At 41.8% G+C, this 20,145-nt stretch overlaps 2 protein-coding genes across 5 annotated transcripts; both read left to right on the top strand.

Moving 5' to 3' along the window:
* Positions 1–1,740: 1,740 nt before the first annotated feature.
* atg10 (ATG10 autophagy related 10 homolog (S. cerevisiae)) lies at positions 1,741–4,904 on the top strand. The gene is made up of 6 exons (XM_032532368.1): positions 1,741–1,876; positions 1,965–2,117; positions 2,759–2,954; positions 3,342–3,439; positions 3,774–3,871; positions 4,663–4,904. The coding sequence occupies exons 1-6, from the start codon at positions 1,772–1,774 to the stop codon at positions 4,784–4,786; spliced, it is 774 nt and encodes a 257-aa protein (XP_032388259.1). The 5' UTR covers positions 1,741–1,771; the 3' UTR covers positions 4,787–4,904.
* On the top strand, positions 4,792–20,074 carry fam151a (family with sequence similarity 151 member A). Of its 4 annotated transcripts, XM_032532336.1 has the most exons (15): positions 4,792–4,907; positions 6,048–6,195; positions 6,582–6,670; positions 6,865–6,992; positions 11,221–11,370; positions 12,390–12,539; positions 12,642–12,804; positions 13,494–13,551; positions 14,571–14,660; positions 15,985–16,061; positions 16,675–16,811; positions 17,791–17,955; positions 18,595–18,701; positions 18,842–19,021; positions 19,161–20,074. In XM_032532336.1, exons 3-15 carry the CDS (start codon positions 6,609–6,611, stop codon positions 19,479–19,481), a joined length of 1,788 nt encoding a protein of 595 aa, XP_032388227.1. In that variant the 5' UTR covers positions 4,792–4,907; positions 6,048–6,195; positions 6,582–6,608; the 3' UTR covers positions 19,482–20,074. The 4 variants fall into 4 exon arrangements, with proteins under 4 accessions (XP_032388227.1, XP_032388228.1, XP_032388229.1 ...); XM_032532337.1 differs by lacking the exon at positions 4,792–4,907 and having other exon boundaries at positions 6,587–6,670; XM_032532338.1 differs by lacking the exons at positions 4,792–4,907; positions 6,048–6,195 and having other exon boundaries at positions 6,570–6,670.
* The last annotated feature ends 71 nt before the right edge of the window (positions 20,075–20,145 follow it).

Genomic DNA, 20,145 nt, shown 5'->3' with positions numbered 1-20,145 from the left:
CTTGGCATTTTTTCGTGTTTGATATACTCAAACAAGAACAAATGCTGTGGTATGAATTTATTGACAGATAAAATAAATAAATACTTGTTTTAAAAAAAAGGTGACGGTCACGTAGCTAGTCACGTGATCGCACAACCCGGAAGAAAAACATTAGTTCTGCTGTTCCTTTAATACGAGTCGTCCAGCAGTAGTAAGTAACGGGCTGTCGAAAAGAAAATTGGTATACAGAGTGGTTTTTTTTGCAGTTTGAGTGTCTGAGCCTCCCGAGTGCTTAGCGTTAGCTAATTCACCCGTCAACGGCTGGAAACGTCAAGCTGCTTCCGATGCTAACGTTAACGGTTACACCTTTAATAACTGCAGCTAGCTAGACCTAGAAGGTTAAAGGTTACTGATAAGACCTAGCTAGCTAGACCTAGCTAGCTAGGTCTTATCAGTAACGTTACACATATTTTCCTCTCAGTGTAAACCACTAATTCGTGTATTTACTGAAAATAAAATACAGTATTGAACCACATTACCAATTAAACTAATAATTTGTTGCTGTGTAGTAAGTAGCTAGCTACATTCATATATGCAGGCTGATACGAGTAGTTACATTACACTTTGATGCCGTTTTGTGTGTAAACTGCTGAAACTACAAACTCTTCTAGGCCCTAAATGGAAAGAAATTATTCATTTTTTATTTAACAGACTAACGTAAGATTTTTCCCTAGGGTAACGTTAGTTTTTAAAGTATATTAAAGCTCTATTCTGCATCCTGGGGTACTTGTACATCTTTTTATTTTGCTACTTTATACTTCTACTTCAGTACAGTTCAGAGGAAAACATTTTACTGCCCATCATTTAGCTGACAGCTGGAGTTACTGGTTACTTTTCAGATAAAGGGTTTACATAGAAAACATGACATAACAACAGTTTCTAAAATATAATAAATGCATCAACAATTATTTAATGTAACTTAGCACACTGAAAGAGCCCATTCTGCATAATTTCCATTTCTACTTGGACCTAAAATTACATATGCTGGTAATACTTGTATTGTTTACTGTTACACAATTTTGAATGCAGGAGTTTTATGAGAACTGAGTAAATGTGATACTGAATTGACACTTTTACTCCAGCAAAACATGTGAACACTTCTTCCACTACTGTCCAACAGCAGCAGGTAGTGCAGTTTAACTGGTGGTGTCCCCATTTTAATTATTGTATATCAATCAATCACTCAACCAATCAATCTTTATTTATAAAGCACCTTTCACACATGAGAAAATGCAATTCAAGGTGCAAAAAACATCAGAGAAGAAAAAAGAATAATTTTAAGAAAAAATATATGTAAATGATTTTAGAGACCATTGTACACGAAGATAAATGAATACAATATATTTTAAAAACAAATGTTTAAAGAATATCAATCCTAATATAAAACTGTATGAATTGTTATAAAAATCACAAGTCATGATACATGGGTAGATTTACACCCTACACATATATATATAAACATATAAAACACAAAAATCAAAGAGATTATAACACGTTCAAACACTTAAAACAATACAATAATAAAATGATACGACACTCTGTGAAAGCCAGACTGAATAAGTACGTTTTTATATTCCCAGCTCCTCTCAGATATGGATATGGAGTCCCATCTGGCACAAAGTGACTTATTTTACATTCTATATATATTTGGTTCCATATTAGAGAGATGTAATCTATCAGACCTCGCCTCCTTTACCCAGGCCTCCACTCTCCACCATGTTGCCTTGCAGAGATGAGCTGGTGGGTGCTGGATGAGGAGAACTTCCGCTGCTGCTGTGGGCTCCTCCTGCAGCAGTCGGAGCAGCTGAGAGACGGCTGGAGCTGGGAAGCAGTGCAGGTGAGGAGGTCTGGGCTCTCACACAGAGCCTGCAAGCTGTGCTGTGGTCCATGAATGTGGTTAATCTTGGCTTCTGATCCGGCCTCAGGGTTCAGAGGAGGGCTACCTTAAGAAGACTGCTCTCAGGTCAGTCGTCGTCGACTCGAGCCCAGTGTGGGACCACGAAGGATCGGCTTCAGACTCGGAGTCACGCACTTCCTGTCACTCCTCGCCGGATCAGCTGGGACGGGAGGAGAAACAGGTGAAAGACTGAACTCACACCAACATTCATCTTGTGTTCTGGGCTTTTATCTTTCCACCTGTTTTTACTAAAAAAAAAAAACTGAATTTGTCATCAACTTTTAATTCAAAGTATTAAACTAGTAATCTGCACACACCTCTACACCTTTTAATTGATGAAGGAGTTTCATTTTCTTAATGAGGGATCATTCCAGGCTTCAGAATTAAAAGAGGGACAAAAACTGATCAGAAATGAGATTTATTGCCAAAGTAAGTTTGCACTTGCAAGGAATTTACCAGGGTGTGTTTGGCGCCTGCAATGACCATGAAAAGGAGACGCCTGGATCCCGTGTGTGTACCCTGGATCCCGTTCTTTCGGTCATGACCCAACCTTCATGACCATAGGTGAGAGTAGGAACCAACATTGACCGGTAGATCGAGAGCTTTGCCTTCTGGCTCAGCTCTCTTTTGCGGTGCGATAAATTGATCAATCATCCAATCAGTCAAGCTTTATTTATAAAATAAATATACAGAAATACACAAATCATAAAATATCTATAGAACATAAATATGGAATATAAATATTATAATAAAATGATGTAAAAAGACACTATAACAAACATGTATAGTATAACTGAAACCACAGTGTCTCTGTCTCCACAGGTTGGCCTTGTTGTTTCAGTTGATGCTGACAGCATCACAGGTGGCATAGGTGATAAGGAAGATGATGAGGAAGATGAAGATGACGGGGTCTGTGCGGTGTCTGAAGGCAGCAGCCAGACGCTTCAGTACGAGTACCACATCCTGCACTCCTGTAGCTACAGTGCTCCTGTGCTCTATTTCCGAGCCTTCACTCAGGGTTAGTTGTGAGACAGTCTCCGCATGCACTAGGCTTGGTACCTCTTCTCTCATACCTTCATACTTTCTTGGTATTTTAGCAGGGTATACGCTAAAAAGGAGTGCCCTTGTTTTTGAAGTATTAAAAATCATACCATGGAGGATGCTGAAAGCTGATGTTATAGGTGTTGTGCGTACATTAACATGCCAATGTATACACACCACAGAGCCCTAATGTCCAAACCGATGATGTATTCCTTTGTACAGACAGCACTTTGCAGCCTGTGCATACAACGGATTATCACTTAAAAGCATACAACCGCTTGCAGCACGAGAGGGTCTGTACACTTTTGCATGTTTGCCAGTGATATTTTTGCTGCATTTTCTTCTTCATGTGTCACCATGTCAGATGGGAGGAGCCTGTCATTAGAGGAGGTGTGGAGCTCTGTTCATCCAAACTTCAGGCTTCGACTTCAGAACAGTCCTCTGAATACAATCACTCTGCAGGTAAGACCAGGAAAGATGTAGCCATCAGCTGTATTATTAGTGCCTACCCATGTGCACTGATTCCTTCTGAGGCAACACAGCGAATCTGACTGCAGATTCTCTCGGAAGGAGTCACTGCACATGGGGAGGCACTTTTAAAGACATTTTGAACATGTTTAGAGGCTAATATCCAAACAACAGAGCTACGTGCTGAAATTGACTGGAATTCTCCTTTAACGCTCTGCTGAGATCTTCTCTCTCTCTCTCTCTCTCTCTCTCTCTCTCTCTCTCTCTGCTCTCTCTTCTCTCTCTCTCTCTCTCTCTCCTCTCTCTCTCTCTCCTCTCTCTCTGTCAGGAACATCCCCTACTGGGTCAGCCTTTCTTCATGATCCACCCTTGTAGAACAGAGGAGTTCATGAGGCCCGTGCTGCAGGCGGCTCGGGACCAACACAGGTAGGATCACAAAAACACAATGGAAGAATTACACTTTTAGAGTTGCACACAATATATAGCTTTTGCATTAAAGGTGCTCTGGTGTCACATACAGCAAACATTTCCTCACTATCCGCGAGCTGCCTGCCCCCAGAACACACTGTAAAAAGGTGTCTACAAACAGCAACAAAAACAAACTGTGCCCACCTGCACCACCAAACATACACAGTGTTCCAGCTAATAACCAACAAGCAGGATTTGGGGGAAGGGGTGGGGGGGGCTAGTGCGCGGAAGCACAGAAGGGAGGAAGAGGGGACGGGATGAGGAGGAGGGAGGGGCAAGCTAGTCTCGATTTCACATGTCATCCAACATGGCTTAGGGCACCTTTAAGTTAAAGCTATCGTACCATATCAACACGTTGATAATGATAACGTGCTGCTGTGAATTCGGGAAACAATCGATGTTAAGTGTTCTTCACCTCGCCTCTTATTAGGGCTGGGTATCGTTCAAAAAATGTTGAGACCAGTACCTATACCATGACTTTGATGCCAGTTCCTGAACAATACTTTTCTTCAATACCAATTTTATGAAACAAAAAGAAATGACAACATTACACATTGCAGCACAAATCGCTTTATTATTTATCAGCTCCTGCTACATGAGCCCAGTGTCTTTGCGCAATGTAGTTTTTTGTGTGTGTGTGTGTGTATGTGTGTTTGTCAGTTTTACAAGTAAACATTGTATTAAACTGTACTAAGGCCGTACCATGATCAGAATGCTTTTAACAATGCAGTGTGTGTGTGTGTGTGCAGGTCAGTGAACTACGTGTTGTTGTGGCTGAGTGTTGTGGGTCCTGTGGTGGGTCTGGACGTCCCTCTGAAGTATGCCACCCAGCTCCATCCTGCAGCGGCACTCAGCAGCACAGAGCCAGAATGAGGCTGCACCTGCTCCGTGTCAACGCTCTCTGTCCGCTTCGCTGTGGAGTCTCTCTGTAGGGAGGCTGGATTATCAACCGGGTAGTCTCGCATCGCCAGACCTAACTCAACAGAGCTGTCGGGTAAGGTCTGGCTACAGTTACGTTTTGGGATATGACAAAAAAAAGGGTTGTTTTGCAATACTACTCAAACCAATCCAAATCTTCTTGGGCTTAGCTAAGCTCCGGACGCAGCGCTGCTGGCTCTGCAGAGTAGTCTCAGGGAGGTGCAAACTGATAAAAGAAGATTCCACATACAATATTAAATGAAGTTAAGTGTTTACACAATACAGCAACATGAGATATTTAAATTTGCTGGAAACATGGTTAAACCTCATTTAATCGCTGCATGTACTTTGTCAATAACAATTCCACCATTTGGTCCTAAAACGTCCCAGTTAGAGAGTAAATTCCATAAACGTATACTTTGTAAATCTTTACAATCATTCTCCCCAAAATAAACAAGCAAGCCTGACTTGTTGCACGATCTTCCTTAAAACTTTAGCATGTAGCTTGCCAGCTTGAAGTGTGTTGTTGTTTCTGGAAGCAAAGGGAGTTTGAGAAGAGCAACACACAGAGGAAGGGGAGAGAAAGCAGAAGGTTGTCTGTGTGAACTTTGTGTTAACGTAATTGATTATTTTGTCAATGTACTAAAGTACAAAAAGAACTGAACTGGGAATAATGAACCTTGGGTATCCTCTGCCTTATTACGTCTGGATGCTGTATTTTGTAAAGGGCTCCTTTTGTCAGAACCCAATTTTTTGATAAAACACATACATTATGGCATAATCTAGTGGGATTTGTGCCGTCTCCATCAAAAACAACGGTAAAAATGTTAGCATGATACCAAATGTGTAAATCCTGTATCTACTGTATATTACCTAATGTAAACTATTGTAACTAACTGTAACTAAACCATCTGATATTAAATTATTTTAACGCCTGTAGAATCTGTTTGTATGGTGTGTTCAGTGTATGCACAGCACAGCCTCTAGGGTAGAGGGCTATAAAAAAAAAAGAAAAGAAAAAGGGGTGTGGCCTTGACCAAATACCACTTTGCTCGTTTGAAAGCCCTGATGTCTCTCTCTCAAGGGTGGGCCACAGCCACAGTGGGCCAGCCTCTTAGAGAAGGGGCTCTCTGTTTGACCGGTGGGGGTGGGGGTGGGGGTGGTCGGGGATATCCGTAATAGATAAGTGTGTTCAGTGACCTCCTCTCCACCACAGCTTCAAACGGCTCCGATGCTGCTGCCCCAGCAGACGATAGAGGAGAACAGAGAGCTGGCCACAACAGACTGGTAGAAGGAACTTAGCGTCTGCTCATCCCCTTCTTGTAAACAGCAGCGCTGTTGATTTCCCAGTTGGGAATAATTAGGTGAGTGTTCATAATAGATGATTAATTTTTATTGAAGGGACATTCAAGGCAAACACACACAGTGTTTCATACTAGCTTCATTGTTGACCTTAGATTAAGGTTCTCCCAGGGTCTGTTAGAACTGACAGACTGATACGCTTTATGGGAATTTGCAATAGCACAAGGGCTTTGCAGCTTTTTACTGGTTTGAATGATCGTCTATGTGATTGTCTTTAATGTACCGTAAGTTCCTGTAAGTGTATGTGTTGCCTTTTCTTTTTAACTTGATTGGAGTGTACACCTTATCAGTGAAAACACTGATCTCTGCTCTGTAGATAAGGCTGATATAAATATCACTGTGTGTTGGTCTGCAGCTCTTTACAAAGACTACATTTTTTAATCCTAAGGACAGTAGGAAGACAAGACAGGAGAGGATGGGTGAGAGAGAGGACCGTCAGAGAGAGGTGGACAAGGTGGACAGAGGCTCGGGAGAAAGGCAAGACAGGACATTAATACAAATGCTTTCTTATCTATCAAGCTTTGCATAAAAACTTAGTTTATTTAAAAAAAAAAAAATTGTGTCCAAATCCCATATGAGAACACCACTGAATAATTCTTCTTAAATGCCGAATGTTGTTCATATGATTGCATAGAAATATGTGTGATGGATGTTTTCCTTTGTTCCTCCAGTAACCGTAAAGAAGACCTTTATCTGGGCATTTTAACAAAACAACACCTGATTATGATATCTGTGGCTGTTGGACTTGTCATCCTGGTGATTATCATTACTGTCGCAGCCGTGCTCGCCACAAAGCCAGGTACATACAAGCTGTTTGCCATTTAGGAATCATTGGAGTGCTTAGTTGATTTTGGCCATATAGTCAGGGTAAAACATCAGACAGGTGTTTTTCATTCACATGTACAAGCCCATTAAGACAATGTCTCTGGTTCCTGATTCAGACACAATCCAGAGTCATCTCACAAACACCTAAAATATGCTCCTGCTGAAGGTAGTGCTGATCATATCTCATGTTTGTAGTGTAGTAATGTGTCGTGTTTGAATGTGGTTTCTCACTTGATGCCAAAGTATTGTGTAGCCATAATTACAATATCACATAAGAACTTTATTTTATGTGATAAGGGGGGTCAAGGTTCTTGTGATAATACACGCTGTTAAACTTAATGGGACAATGCATCATATGCATGTAGGCAACCGATAGTGTTGGCTTGATGTTGACCATAGGTATTACAGAGAGATAACTGCTCTCTCTTTACAACACTCAGGATTACCAGCTGACGTTGCTAAAAAAAAATAATTAAGGGGAACTCCATAGGAGGTGACATCTTGGAAGCAAATCTAATAACAGAAAACCTGTATTACAATATTACTTACTTACTTACTTACTTACTGCCATTATGCCTGTTGACATGTAGGGCAACAACAGAGGATTTCCACTCTGGCCTGTTTTGGGCCAGTGTCTTTATAGAGCCCCAGGTGTGATGTAGGGTCTTCAGCTCTCCCTCCTTCTTGGCTCGGCCGATCTTACATTTCCCATCTGGTGTCCAGTGAAGGGCAGTTTGCGTGATGTTTTATTGCTCTCTACGTGTTACATGTCCAATCCATTTCCACTGTATTATGATCTAGTAGCCTGCATATATATGAGGAGGTGAGGGTCTAACAAAAAGATGCAATTGGTTGCTCATTGGTGCTGGAAGTTTGAAGGAGAAGAAACAAGTTGTTTGACTTCAAACTTGGTTTAGTGATCGAGGATAACGGACAAACAACAGTCATCCATAACTAGACGTTTTTAAGGCCTACTGAGTAACACGCGTTTGCAGGATGAGTAGTTTCCAGCATTTTTAGAGCTCGGCTGGGACTCAAAGTCCGGATACTTGGCTTCGGATCTTCAGTTTGAGCCATTCGCTTGGAAATTCCCCCAACTTCACTTCAATTTGAAATGATGCCAAATGTGATTTTAAGTCATTTTCAATATGTTGTTGCTATTAATCACAGTAAATAACTATTTATATTTAAACGTTCATTAGCTAATAGACCTACTTCTTAAATTCACCATTCATATTTTTTTCTGAAATTTTTCAAAGTTCCTCATATAGTTGTTGTTTTGACATTAGACTGCGGATCTTCCTTCACATTAGTGTTTTTTCAGTCAGTTGTCTAGCGAATTTTAAGCGAACTTTGCAATAAAAATGGAAATGTCTTTGAACTGGGCTACAGCGTAGTGTGGTCAGGATGTTTTATTGTTGTTTTATGGAATCTATTCTTTCTTTTGCCTTTGTGAGTTGCTTTGGGTCCCTCACGCTTAAAAACAAGAACAGGCTGCAATATATAGTTAAGGTGTGCGGCAAGATTTCCCACAACCCTCTGACTGACTTAAACTCTGTCTACGAGACAAGGTCCCTGAAGAAGGCCCAGTCAGTCCTGGCCGACCCTAGTCCCCCCCCTGAACAGCTGCTTCATCTTGTTGCCGTCTGGCCGCAGATTCAGTCTAAAGCCTAAATGCAGGACAAACAGACACAAAAACTCTTTTGTCCCAGCCGCTACAGGCTTTTTTTAATAAGTCAATGTGAGGTGTGGTCTTCCGTGTAGTACGTGTTTAATTCGTTTCTAGATGTATGGATGTTGTCTTGTATAACCTGTGTGTTACATGCTGCTGCACAACAAATTGCCCCTCGGGGGTGATAAAGACTCCTTGAACCCTGAATCTTGAACCAGAAGGGGGCGCTGTAGGCTTCGCATGGCTGCAACCCGCCAGCAAGCAGAGCAGAAGAAGGGAAAAAAACAACAACTACAAGCCGCCTTCTCGTCAGCAGTTTCGTTAAATTCATAGACAGAATTAAAAACGTTAAATTGAGCAAGTTTAAATAGTTGTATCGCTTCATGTCCAGGTAGTGTTGGCCGTGTCGCATGCTGTCCGGAGACGAAGACACGTTATGGGACTATTTGGGAAACGTCCTGCGTCTGTCTGTGGTCGTAATGTCCTCTCCGTCAGAGTTAATCCAGCATGATGACATGTCTCCACATCCCATGGAGAGAATCAGCTGTGCTCTGACTAATGCGATTGTGCGATGAAAGAAGTTGTATCGAGTTTTGTCGAGGCGCTAATAAATCATGAACGAACAGTCGCTAATGCGGTATGAGCCAGGTAACGACTCCAGGTGCTATTAGCCTCTGCTGTCGTGTGACTGGATTAGCGCTCCAGGTGGTAGACGACTCCACAGGTTGGTAGTTTAAGCCAATCTCTGCATGTCCGGGTGGTAGACGACTCCACAGGTTGGTAGTTTAAGCCAATCTCAGCATGTCGAAGTGTCTTTGAGCAAGACAGTAACCCTAAACTGCTACAGGGTGTATTTCTGTCCTTATCTAAGCCATAGACATGGGTCTATGGGTCAGTTTTTTAAATTTACATATTTATTTATTAGTGGGAGCAGCCTAGGTGTCCCTTCTCTCCATTTGATTCTGTTGGCTTAATTTTACCAAAATATCTATAGATGTGTTACATTGGCCCACATGCATGCTACGGCACAGCGCGTACATTTAGGTGATCTATTGGTTGTGTAATACAACTTAACACATTGCTAAGCATTTCGCATTTCGTTGCCTTGTACCTGTACCTGTGTAATGACAATAAAGTTGAATCTAATCTAATCTAATCTAAGTATATATATAATAAAATCATTGATTTAATAAATGTATGGTTTCATTTATTGATTATTGTATTATGCGCTAATATTGTAGGTGGTGGGCGTTTTCATGACGGTTTGAGCGGAAGTGATATATTTGTTTGCTTCACCTGTGCACCTGGTTCTTTGGGCTTTGACGGAGAGGGGGTGAAGCTGGGAGCGAACACTTTTGTTGACCGCATCACGCACCGCGCACAACGCAGCACACCGTATAATGCAATTATTTCTACGCTACAGTTAACAATTACATAAGGTAACAGCAATGTTCAATGTATTGTACATATGGAAGACGAAGAACAATAAAATCATTTTGCAATACGATCAAGAGCGCGTCACAGGTGTGTGCATCTCTCAGCGTTTAGTCCCTCGCGGCAGCACTCTTTTGGACTGCTTACAGCCGCAATAATATATATATATATATATATATATATATATATATATATATATATATATATATATATATATATATATAAAATGTATTAAAAGAATAACTTATTCAGTTTTTCTCCCTACCAGAAACCTTATCCAGTGCAGAATAAGCTTTAAAGCAACATTAACACATGTGTGTTTGGAAACAGAGTGGTAACTCTTCATTGGGCCGGTCTGTGACTTTGTTTTATTTCCTGGGAAGTTTCCTGAACAACAACTGTGCAATCAAGTACTAATTCTAGGAAAATACAGACAGGAGTTTTCTGAGTTTAGATACTGTATGAAAGAGGAGGAGGGGGGCAGGGAGTAGAGCATCTGAAACCCAATCAGAAAAAAAGGTTTTATTGCCACAATAAGTGTGTTTGATTATGTTTAATTTATTTAATAAGGTGTGGGCCCTTTCCAGCATTTTTAACAATTTTCTTGGACCTTCCCCTTGACTAGGTGAAGAAACAGCTACACCCCCCCCCCCCCCCCCCAATAATATCTCAAAGTAATATAACACTGCTGATTTGACTCTATTCAGTTTTCCACTAATAACCAAGTGTGCACGAACAATGCACGTTAGTGTGCTCCAATTTACACCTAATTACGTTACTGAAATACTTATTTTTACATGAATTGCACATTAAGTGGAGTCAGAAATGGGCTAAATTATGTGAATCCCTGTTACCAAGTATGACTGCTGTATTACAGTTGTCTTTTTACAAACAGGATAGTATAGTATTTATATAGGACAGTAACCCTTGACTTGCTCTCTGGGGAGATAAAGTTCTGTTAACCTAAGGACACCTTCCCAAAACATTTGGACTGCCCTCCCCCTTTTCTCCTTTTTGTGTGAACTATGTAAAGTCCCATGTTTTTAACACTCCTACTCTTGAACACGTGCCTGTGTTTGTCTCGCCTTCCTGTCAGGTTCCTCAGCATCACTTCCCCCGTTTCCTACTGGTGGAGACATGCTGGACTTCCTGGTTCAGTCGGGTGAGATCAGTGAACCCGACGGTCTGTTGGCTACCTGGTTTCACCGAGCGAACAGCAAGGAGGACATGAATAAAGCTCTCACAAGTAAACTCACACACACGGACGACATTGCTTTCTTCTTTGATGCTGTTTGCCCCTGAGATTTACTGACTGTACTGTTCAACGGTGTTGTATAGGGATGTAACGGTTACCGGTGTAATGGTAAACCACTATAAAAATGTTAACGATAACAATTACCGTTTTCATTTCAAATATCATTATTACCACAGTGTGGAAACCTTGTGTTTAATCCTTTTCAGTTTCATCCGAGACTCCTGAAGTTGCCGCGCAGGCGCGCTGCGTAGCCTCCAACGTGCGTTTCTTGAAGTTAGAATCATGGCGACAGGAGGATAGGACAGCGCTCAGGACATTTATCAGCCCTCTAAGAGGACTAAGTCTGAAGCACGGGAATAATTTGGTTATTATCACAATGCCGAAGGACAGTATATTGAAGATAGTTAGATAGAACGTGCAGGAAAACAAGTTGCTGCTAAAGGCGTTGAACACACTTTTCAAAATAGTGCAATAATACCGAAAACCGGGATCGTTTTGGTCTCTATATACCGTTACATCCCTAGTGTTGTAGTACTCGAGACCGGTCTTGGACTCAAGACCACTTTTTGAAGGTCTCGGAATCTACCGCATTTTTACTCGGTCTTGTCTCAGTCTGGGATGAAGAGGGTTCAGGATTTTTCTTTCATAGCCTAATCCTCGATAATGATATTTTATTGTTACATTTTATTTATTACATTTTTTTTATTTGCAAAACATCTAAAAGACAGCTGGGGCCACCTTAAATTTTCTCTCCACCAAGTAAGAAAGCTTAAAGAAAGCCAAGTGTATGTGACGCTAGCAAAGCTAGCTACCTAAAGTTAGCCATCTGCTTCTGTAACTGGTCTTGGTCTTGACTGGGTCTCGCCCTGCCTTGGTCTTGGTCTTGAATCGGTCTCAACTCCTCAAAGTCTTGGTCTTGTCTCGATGCACTCTGGTCTTACAGTATTAACAATACCTTCCAATAAATACGTGAATTGACAGAACTTTACCCGCTTTGCTCGTCCCGTCAGGTGATGCTATGATCCTGGAGGCGGATATCACTGTGCACGGCTACGGGACCCCCAGTGAGAAGCCAATCCCCATCATGGCCCACCCTCCTGAGATCTATAGTGACAACACTCTGGACCAATGGCTGGATGCTGTGCTGGCCTCTAGAAAAGGTACCGTAGAGTAGAACAGGTGTGTCTGGCTGTGTCTCTGTCTGTACGTTGATGAGCTGAAGAGGAAAAGCACAGGTTTGAATCCTCTGTGTCTCCCTGCAGGCATCAAGTTGGATTTTAAGTCTCTGGAATCAGTGGGTTTGTCATTGGACCTGCTTCGTCAAAAGAACATAAGCAGAGGAATAAACAGGCCTGTGTGGCTGAATGCTGACATCCTTAAAGGTCCCAACATACCAGACTTCTTGCCTCCAGTCAATGGAACCGGGTAAAAACGGCAGATTTTCATTTATTTTGTCCGTCTTTTCTTTGCAATTCACAAGCCTGTATTGTACATATATTACATTGTTTATTGCTGCATTGCTAAATTAGAAACATCCTCTCAACAAAGATGGAGTCAGATCAGATTTAGGCAAGGCAGCTTAGTTTGTATAACACATTTCAGCAACAAGGCAATACAAAGTGCTTTACATATAACATTAAAGAGCGGTTAAAAACACCTAAAGGTGCTCTAAGCGATGTCATGCTTAGAGGAGGAGGAGGAGTGAGGGACGAGCTAGTGTCGTCACCCAACATCACTTAAAGCACCTTTTTAAAAACATTTGGTAAAGAGATTATAAAAAACAGCTTAAATAGAATAAGATGGGTTTGAACAAGGTATAAAAGACTAAAAGTTGTAGTGTAAGAAATTAACTATTTAAAAAAAAAAAAAAGGGCAGCATCAAAAAGAAAAGCTCTTCAGTCTTGAGAGTTTTGGCAGACCTGGGGCGTCTGGTTGATGCCACATCAAACAATAGGATTCAAGAAAAGGTAGAACAAAGTTAAAAGAAAGGATGTGATGCTGAATTGTAGAGATACAGGGCAAACAACATTAACACCAGTGTCACATTTTAATGAACTCTCTGCCCCGTCATCATTTCTCTCCTCTCTTTCCTTCCTTCCCGCCTCTTTTTCCAGATTTCTGCGGTTGATTCAGGAGAAGTTTCCAGATGCCACTTTGTCCCCTGGATGGAAGGTAATATGTGACCACAGCCTCATTCTGAGCATTGTACCTGTATATTCCACTATAGGCTTTTTTAGACAAGATGGTGATGTCAGTCAGTTGATCAGTTGACTGGTCAGTAACGGCTCCTACCCACTGTACCAGCTCGACTCGGCCGCAGAGCCCCGTCCTCCTTTTGCCGTTTCAGATTTAGCACCGCTTCATGCGTGAGGCGAGTGTGGCTGGTCGTCACATTTTGTTTCAAAAGAAGCTGGAGGCAGAAAAAAAAACAGCTGGCTAAACTATTTAAACACGGCTAGTCTGTCGCTACCAATAATGAAGCAGTAGACAGTTCTCTCCAACCAATCAGTAGTGTGCAGGTTGTCACGTCACCTGTTGGTACCACGGACTCTTTTCATAACGGAAAACTCAAAAAGGCGAGTTGAGCAGGTACCATGTAATGGAACACCCCCCCCCTCCCCCTTCCATTTTTCTGGGTGAACGCCAATAAATTGTGAGTTTTATAGGACTGCTAGCTCAGCCGTAGATCTTACGTAGATCTGCTACTACACTATGAACCACCCAGACCTTTCAGGTGGTCTGGGACAGGTCTGCTTTCTGTCCCCAGACTCAGAACCAAACAGGGGGAAACAGCGTTCAGTTTCTATGCTCCTCATATCTGGAATAAACTCCCAGAAACCTGCAGATCCGCTGCTACTACCTCATTTTCTTTTAAATCAAGGCTGAAGACCTTTGTTTTTGATGCTGCCTTTCTTTAAATGACTGCTCTTTCTTTAATGTTTAATTTCTTATGCTGCCCTGTAACTTTTTTGTTGTGTTTTTTGTGTCTTAATGTTCTTATTTTTAACTGTTTATTCACATGTTTTATCTGTTTTATTTTTTAACTGTTTTTTAACTGATTTTGTGTAAAGCACTTTGAATTGCCCTGTTGCTGAAATGTGCTATACCAATAAAGCTGCCTTGCCTTGCCTTACAGTCCTGTTTTGGTTATGGCGATTGTTTCACAGCTGACGTTGCGTTGTTTCTGACAGGTGGCCTACTCTCCTCCATTGTTCAATGCGACCTACACTCGGTCCATGGTGGAAGACATGTACGCTATGGTCAAAGATGTCCCCCAAAAGGTAAGCTTTAAAAGATGACACCAGCATTATGAAGTTTCAAGCAGGGTGGACATGAGACATGAATTATTCTTAGACCCTGGTCTGATTGGAAAATGGCAACGCAAGATTTATTCACATGTCCACACGAAAGAGCAGGAAGATTAATGACGACTAGGCTAATAACTAGCTAGCTCCATTGCCAACTACTTGCTACCACAGATAATTTAGGTATTCATCTCAACCTCTCTCACACAACTGACTGTAATTAATGTTGGATCTCTACTGTTGAGAAGTTTATAGTCCGGCAGAGCAGCGTTATATGTCCAGTTGGCTGAAGCTTATACAAAAGCTTGTTTATTTTGATCTCAAAGGTCAGCACTGCCAAAAAGGCTTGTTCAAAGGCCCAGATTTGCATGTCAAAGTTGAACCAAAGCAGCGCGGGTTCTACAGCTCGGGGTGTGTGTGCTGGGCTTCCACAGACTGCGTGCTACTGGGTTAGTTACTAATGAGTCCCGTGGCAGCAGTTTGTCCTTCGGCGCAGCCCCCAGTGTCTCTGAGCAAAGAACCACTGCCTATTTTATATACTCGCCTTTTCTTTTTTTTTTAGTGGACTTTTTTCATATAGTGCTTTTCTAGTCTAAACGACTACTCAAAGCGCTTTTACATAGTACAAGGTACCACCTGTTCATCAGATACACACTCACACATTTACACTCCCGTGGCGCAGCATCGGGGGCAACTCTGGGTCAGTTTCTTGGCCAAGGACACTTTGACCAGGGATCGCACACCAACCTTCCAGTTGGCAGGCGACCGCTGAGCCACAGCCGCCCCAATGAATCATTTACATTTGGCCGGGTGATTAACACGTTTCTCTGGGGTATGACAGACTCGAAACAATGGCAACAACAAGTTGTGTTTAACAGGCAGAAGTCACCTCTTACAACACTCAAAGAACTTCCCTCATGTTTCTTTGTGTGACATACAGTATTAGTTTTTAATATCATAAGATGCAAAAAAACATATAGGACAGCATTGATTTGAGTGCTGAGTAAACACTAAAATTGTAGATGTTAAGAGTTACGCAGTATGAGTTTGTATAGAGGGAGAGAGGAAGTAACATCACCTTAGTTTAATTTGTTCAGTCATTACATAAAGGTATCACAGTTACCTTAACACACGCACAAGTTATATATATATATATATATATATATATATATATATATATATATATATAAATAAGGGGTGTGCATCTCCTTCCTGTAGGATGATCCGATATGATTATACTGTGCATATATACTGTATATTATATGCTATTCATTCATGCATGCATCATTTGTGTTTTCAGGTGACATTCCCGGTCCATGCCTTGCTGGTTCGCAGTGGCTGGCAGCACCTCAGCTGGCTCCTCAGCCAGTCACCACGGTAACATAGACCACTTCCATCTGTACCATGACGCTGAGGGAAAACCAATCATTTTAGTAATAAGAACGACCCACTCCTCAGTCATATTGTGATGCCGGAGAGTAAATTATCTTGCTTACAGAGCTTACTGTAAGATGTTGACGTAGAAAACTCAACTCAATAATGTGAGAAAATAATGTAATTTTCTTCATATTTTCTTTTTTATATTGGTGACATGATATTTGCACTTTGACACTGAGGGTCTTATTTGAACCGCATGGCAGAACGGCCGAAAAAATTTCCCATGCACCTGGCGCATTTTATTTAAATGTACTAATTAAAATAACAATGAAATTATGCGCCATTGACTTTAGACCAGGTTTTTGTTGGTCAATGGCACGATCACTTCCCGCTGCCTCAAGATAGCAATACACCCAGAATGCACCTGAACACACCTCACTGTAGGACCAGCACGCCCATGGGCGCAAAGATGGGAGCAGGTGCATTTGCTATTTAAACGACGTGGGCGCAGGACGGGAAATTGACAACTGCGTGGGGCTTAAACTAGCAAAGACCCTTGCGTCTGGTCAGTTGGGGCCCGGAGGCTGATCTGGTGGTTGTGGTTTCTCTCCAGGTTCAGCCTGACGTTGTGGCAGGGTTCGATTCGACCAAACATCAACGACCTGCTGTTCGTCCGTGAGAACAGCCACCCGACCAGAGTCTACTACGATATATACGAACCGACGCTGGCGGAATTCAAGCAGGCCGCAAGTAAGTAGGGAGCTGGTTGACTTCAGCAGGGGCCCAAGTATTCAACAGAAGCAGAGTCCATCAGTCAGTGGTTTATTACAAATGTGAATCAATGGACTAGGGATGCACCAAATCCAGATGTTTGAGGTTTGGCCGAATACCAAATCCACTGGTTAAGATTCTTCTGAAACCGAGTCCATTAACATAGTAAACACATGAATGAAGTAAACAACCTCCACAACAGTGTATTTTTCATTTTTATTTTAACTGTAAAAAACATCCCCAGAAGACAAGTGGTAAAAACAATTTTGACAATTACCATAAGCCTATGTTTACCCTAAGATCCAATCAATATTCAAAATATTAGCCTTTTAGATTTATAATCCCATAATGAAGCTGTGATTGTCCTTGGTTAGCCGTACCTGAAGTTGATTTTTTTTTGGCTGCTGTCTGTAGATTCCTTCATGCACAACTTATATTCTTTTGGATGTTTCATATGTGTATTGTTTAGGGTCATTGCCACAAAACAAAATGCCCAATATTCGTCTGAATCCGAAGCCGAATCCCGGATTTGGTGCATCCCACCAATGAAGGTGGCCAAAATGTGGGTCCAAGCTGTGGAAAAGAATATACAATTTGTATTGCTGTATTGCTACCTGTTGATACAAGATTGTTTTTTTTTTAAAATACTAAAACTAAATTTTATCCTAAATTAAATCTAAATGAACTATAGCCTAAACCAGAAGATCTTCAGCACTGACCCTGTGAACAGTGAATTGTGAGCAGTGAACTAAACGCTTCAGGCTTTTCAAATTAAAAGCGCAAACCTGAATATATGAAAAACCTCATTTTACAGATTTCCTTCTTTATAGAGCTGTGTAGATTGAATTATTACTTTATGTTATCACTATTATTATTACTTCACTAACCAGGATGATAAAGATTAGAAAGAAGACGTGCAGTTGGAGGTCACCTCTTGGTGTCTTTGTTGTGTTCCCAGAGCAGCAGGGCCTTCTGAGGAGATTCTACCCTGGAGGAGACCTGATGGACTTCCTCTATCCCATTCACAACCCTGACTTCCTGTCCGCAGCCACACAACGCAACAGCCTGGCAGTCCGTTGGGTTACAGTCACTGATGGAGCCTCCCTGTTGGCTCGGCTTTCAGGTAGGGATGCACCGAATCCACTGGTTAAGGTTCCACTGAAGCCAAATACCTCCCAGGTTTTAGCTGTGACTGTCCTTTCCTTTGCTGTACCTGAAGTTGCTGCATGTTGGCTGCTCTCTGTAAACTCCTTCATGCACAACTCGTATTCTTTTTCGGATGTTTCATATGCAAAAGTTTTAACTTGGGCGATGTTGTGTATGGTTTAGGGTCCTTGCCACCGTGAGACAAATCGGCATTGCAAATTGAACATGTAGCTCAACTTGAATGGCCTTCTTTTGACTGACAGTACTGCCAAACAACACCTTCTCTGCTCACCAGTTCCATTTTCACTTTCTCACAGCCTACTGCATTGAACGCTCCACCTACGTAGACACCTTCCCGTAATCATTGGCGACGTTATTACGTAGCGTAGGGTTCGGTTCGGTGGAAAAAGATTGTTAGGTTCAGCAGAAACTAATGTTGTGTGTTTAACCTGTTGTGATTGACACTGAAGTGGTTATTCTGTTGTAGAGCATGAACTTAGTCAGGACAGCTTAATTTGTTCAGTGGAAGTGGACACTGTTGGTCTTCTGAATCCTAAAGTCCCAGTGACAGTAATGAAGTATTGATCCTGTTTATATACTGTCTGTGTGTGTCCAGATGGTGATGGTGGTATGCTGGTAATTCCGGTGACCGCTGACAGGAACCAGCCTGACATCCCTCTGCTAGAAGGTTCTGGAAAGAGCTCAGAGGCCCTCACACTGCAGGTATGTTCATGAAAAACAGGTTGTTAGCAGCAGAGGAAACTCTTGTTCTTTCATTTTTGAGGTAGGGACGTAAAATAAATTGTTAAGAACCATTTTCTATGAGGCGTCATTGACTTGTGTGGGTGTGTGTGGGTGTGTAGGATATCCTGCAGCTGCTCGGACAGAGAGCTAATGCCCCCTGGGGTGTTCACCTGCAGATCCACACTCAGCAGCTTCTGGAAGCATCTCTCAGACTGCTGCACTCAGCCTACAGCGACGAGACCCTCTACAGGCCTGTCTGGATCAGCATGGGTGGTTTGCAGAGCACTGACAACACCGCGGTATGTAGATTCCTGCCCCCCCTTTTCCCCCCATCTTTTTCCTCTGACAATCAACTCTGTCCAACAGGAATAATCTGCATTGTGCTTCTGTTCCACTACATACAGCGCAGTAGTGTTCATCTTCTTCTCTCTCTTTCAGGAGTTTGTATCCGCAGTAGAGAGGCTGTTCCCTTACGTCACCCTGGTCCTGTCAGAGCAGACCTGGCCTCCTCGGGTCCCAGTGACAGGCTTGTCCCAGAGGGTGGCGCTACATCTGAACACAGCATCACTGCCGGAAGGACAGGAGACGCGTGACTCTCTAATGGCAATGATGGATAGATACGACCTCATAGTAGAGGATACAAGAAGCCGTGCTGGAGCTTTCGAGGTCTTTAAAGGACTGATGAGCCAACGTGCAGGCAGAGCAAACACAAACCTGTATGTGATATCTGATGGACTCCAACGACCCAGAAATACGTAAATTGTCACTTAAAAGGATATTTGTGTCACATAGTTGCGTCTTAAGATGACATATATTTGAAGGCTAATGTTATCAGCTGATACTGGATCATCACTGATATGTGTGTACAGTGTGGGGGGAGGAGGGATTATTGTACATAATGCCATAAAGAAATCATGAGTCTTATTTTGCACTGAAATAAAATGAATACCTCTCCGTGTTGCTAATTGACATGTTAGCAAACGGTAAACTACTTACTACAAATCAGCCTGTTAGTATGCTAATGCTAGCTTTTATCTCAAAGCACTGCTTTCTAACAGCCTAACTAGCGTGGCTGGAAGCTATGTTACCATCTAACTGACTCCAAGGCTTATTGGTATAATGCAGTCATGTTATTCTATTTTGCTGTGTAGTTTACAGTTGAATTGTGATAGGAAGGACATAGAACAAACATTCTGTTAAAAACATTTTCATTAAAAATCCTATGAAAGTATTTAATGAAACATCAATGTTTTTATCAAAAGACAGAATTGCAGTCAGCAATTGAGACAAATCTCTTACCACGTAATGCCACTGTTAGTGTTTGTACTTTACTGACCATTTACCATAGATTTGTAAACAAAACATTGTCTGAAGCATAGTTTGTGATCTTTACATTTTCTATTTGAGTATGTTACTTAAAAAA

This window comes from Etheostoma spectabile, chromosome 12 (assembly GCF_008692095.1).
Source record: "Etheostoma spectabile isolate EspeVRDwgs_2016 chromosome 12, UIUC_Espe_1.0, whole genome shotgun sequence".
NCBI lineage: Eukaryota > Metazoa > Chordata > Actinopteri > Perciformes > Percidae > Etheostoma > Etheostoma spectabile.
Note: the sequence above shows the minus strand (reverse complement) of the source record. Positions and strands in the feature narration are given on the sequence as shown.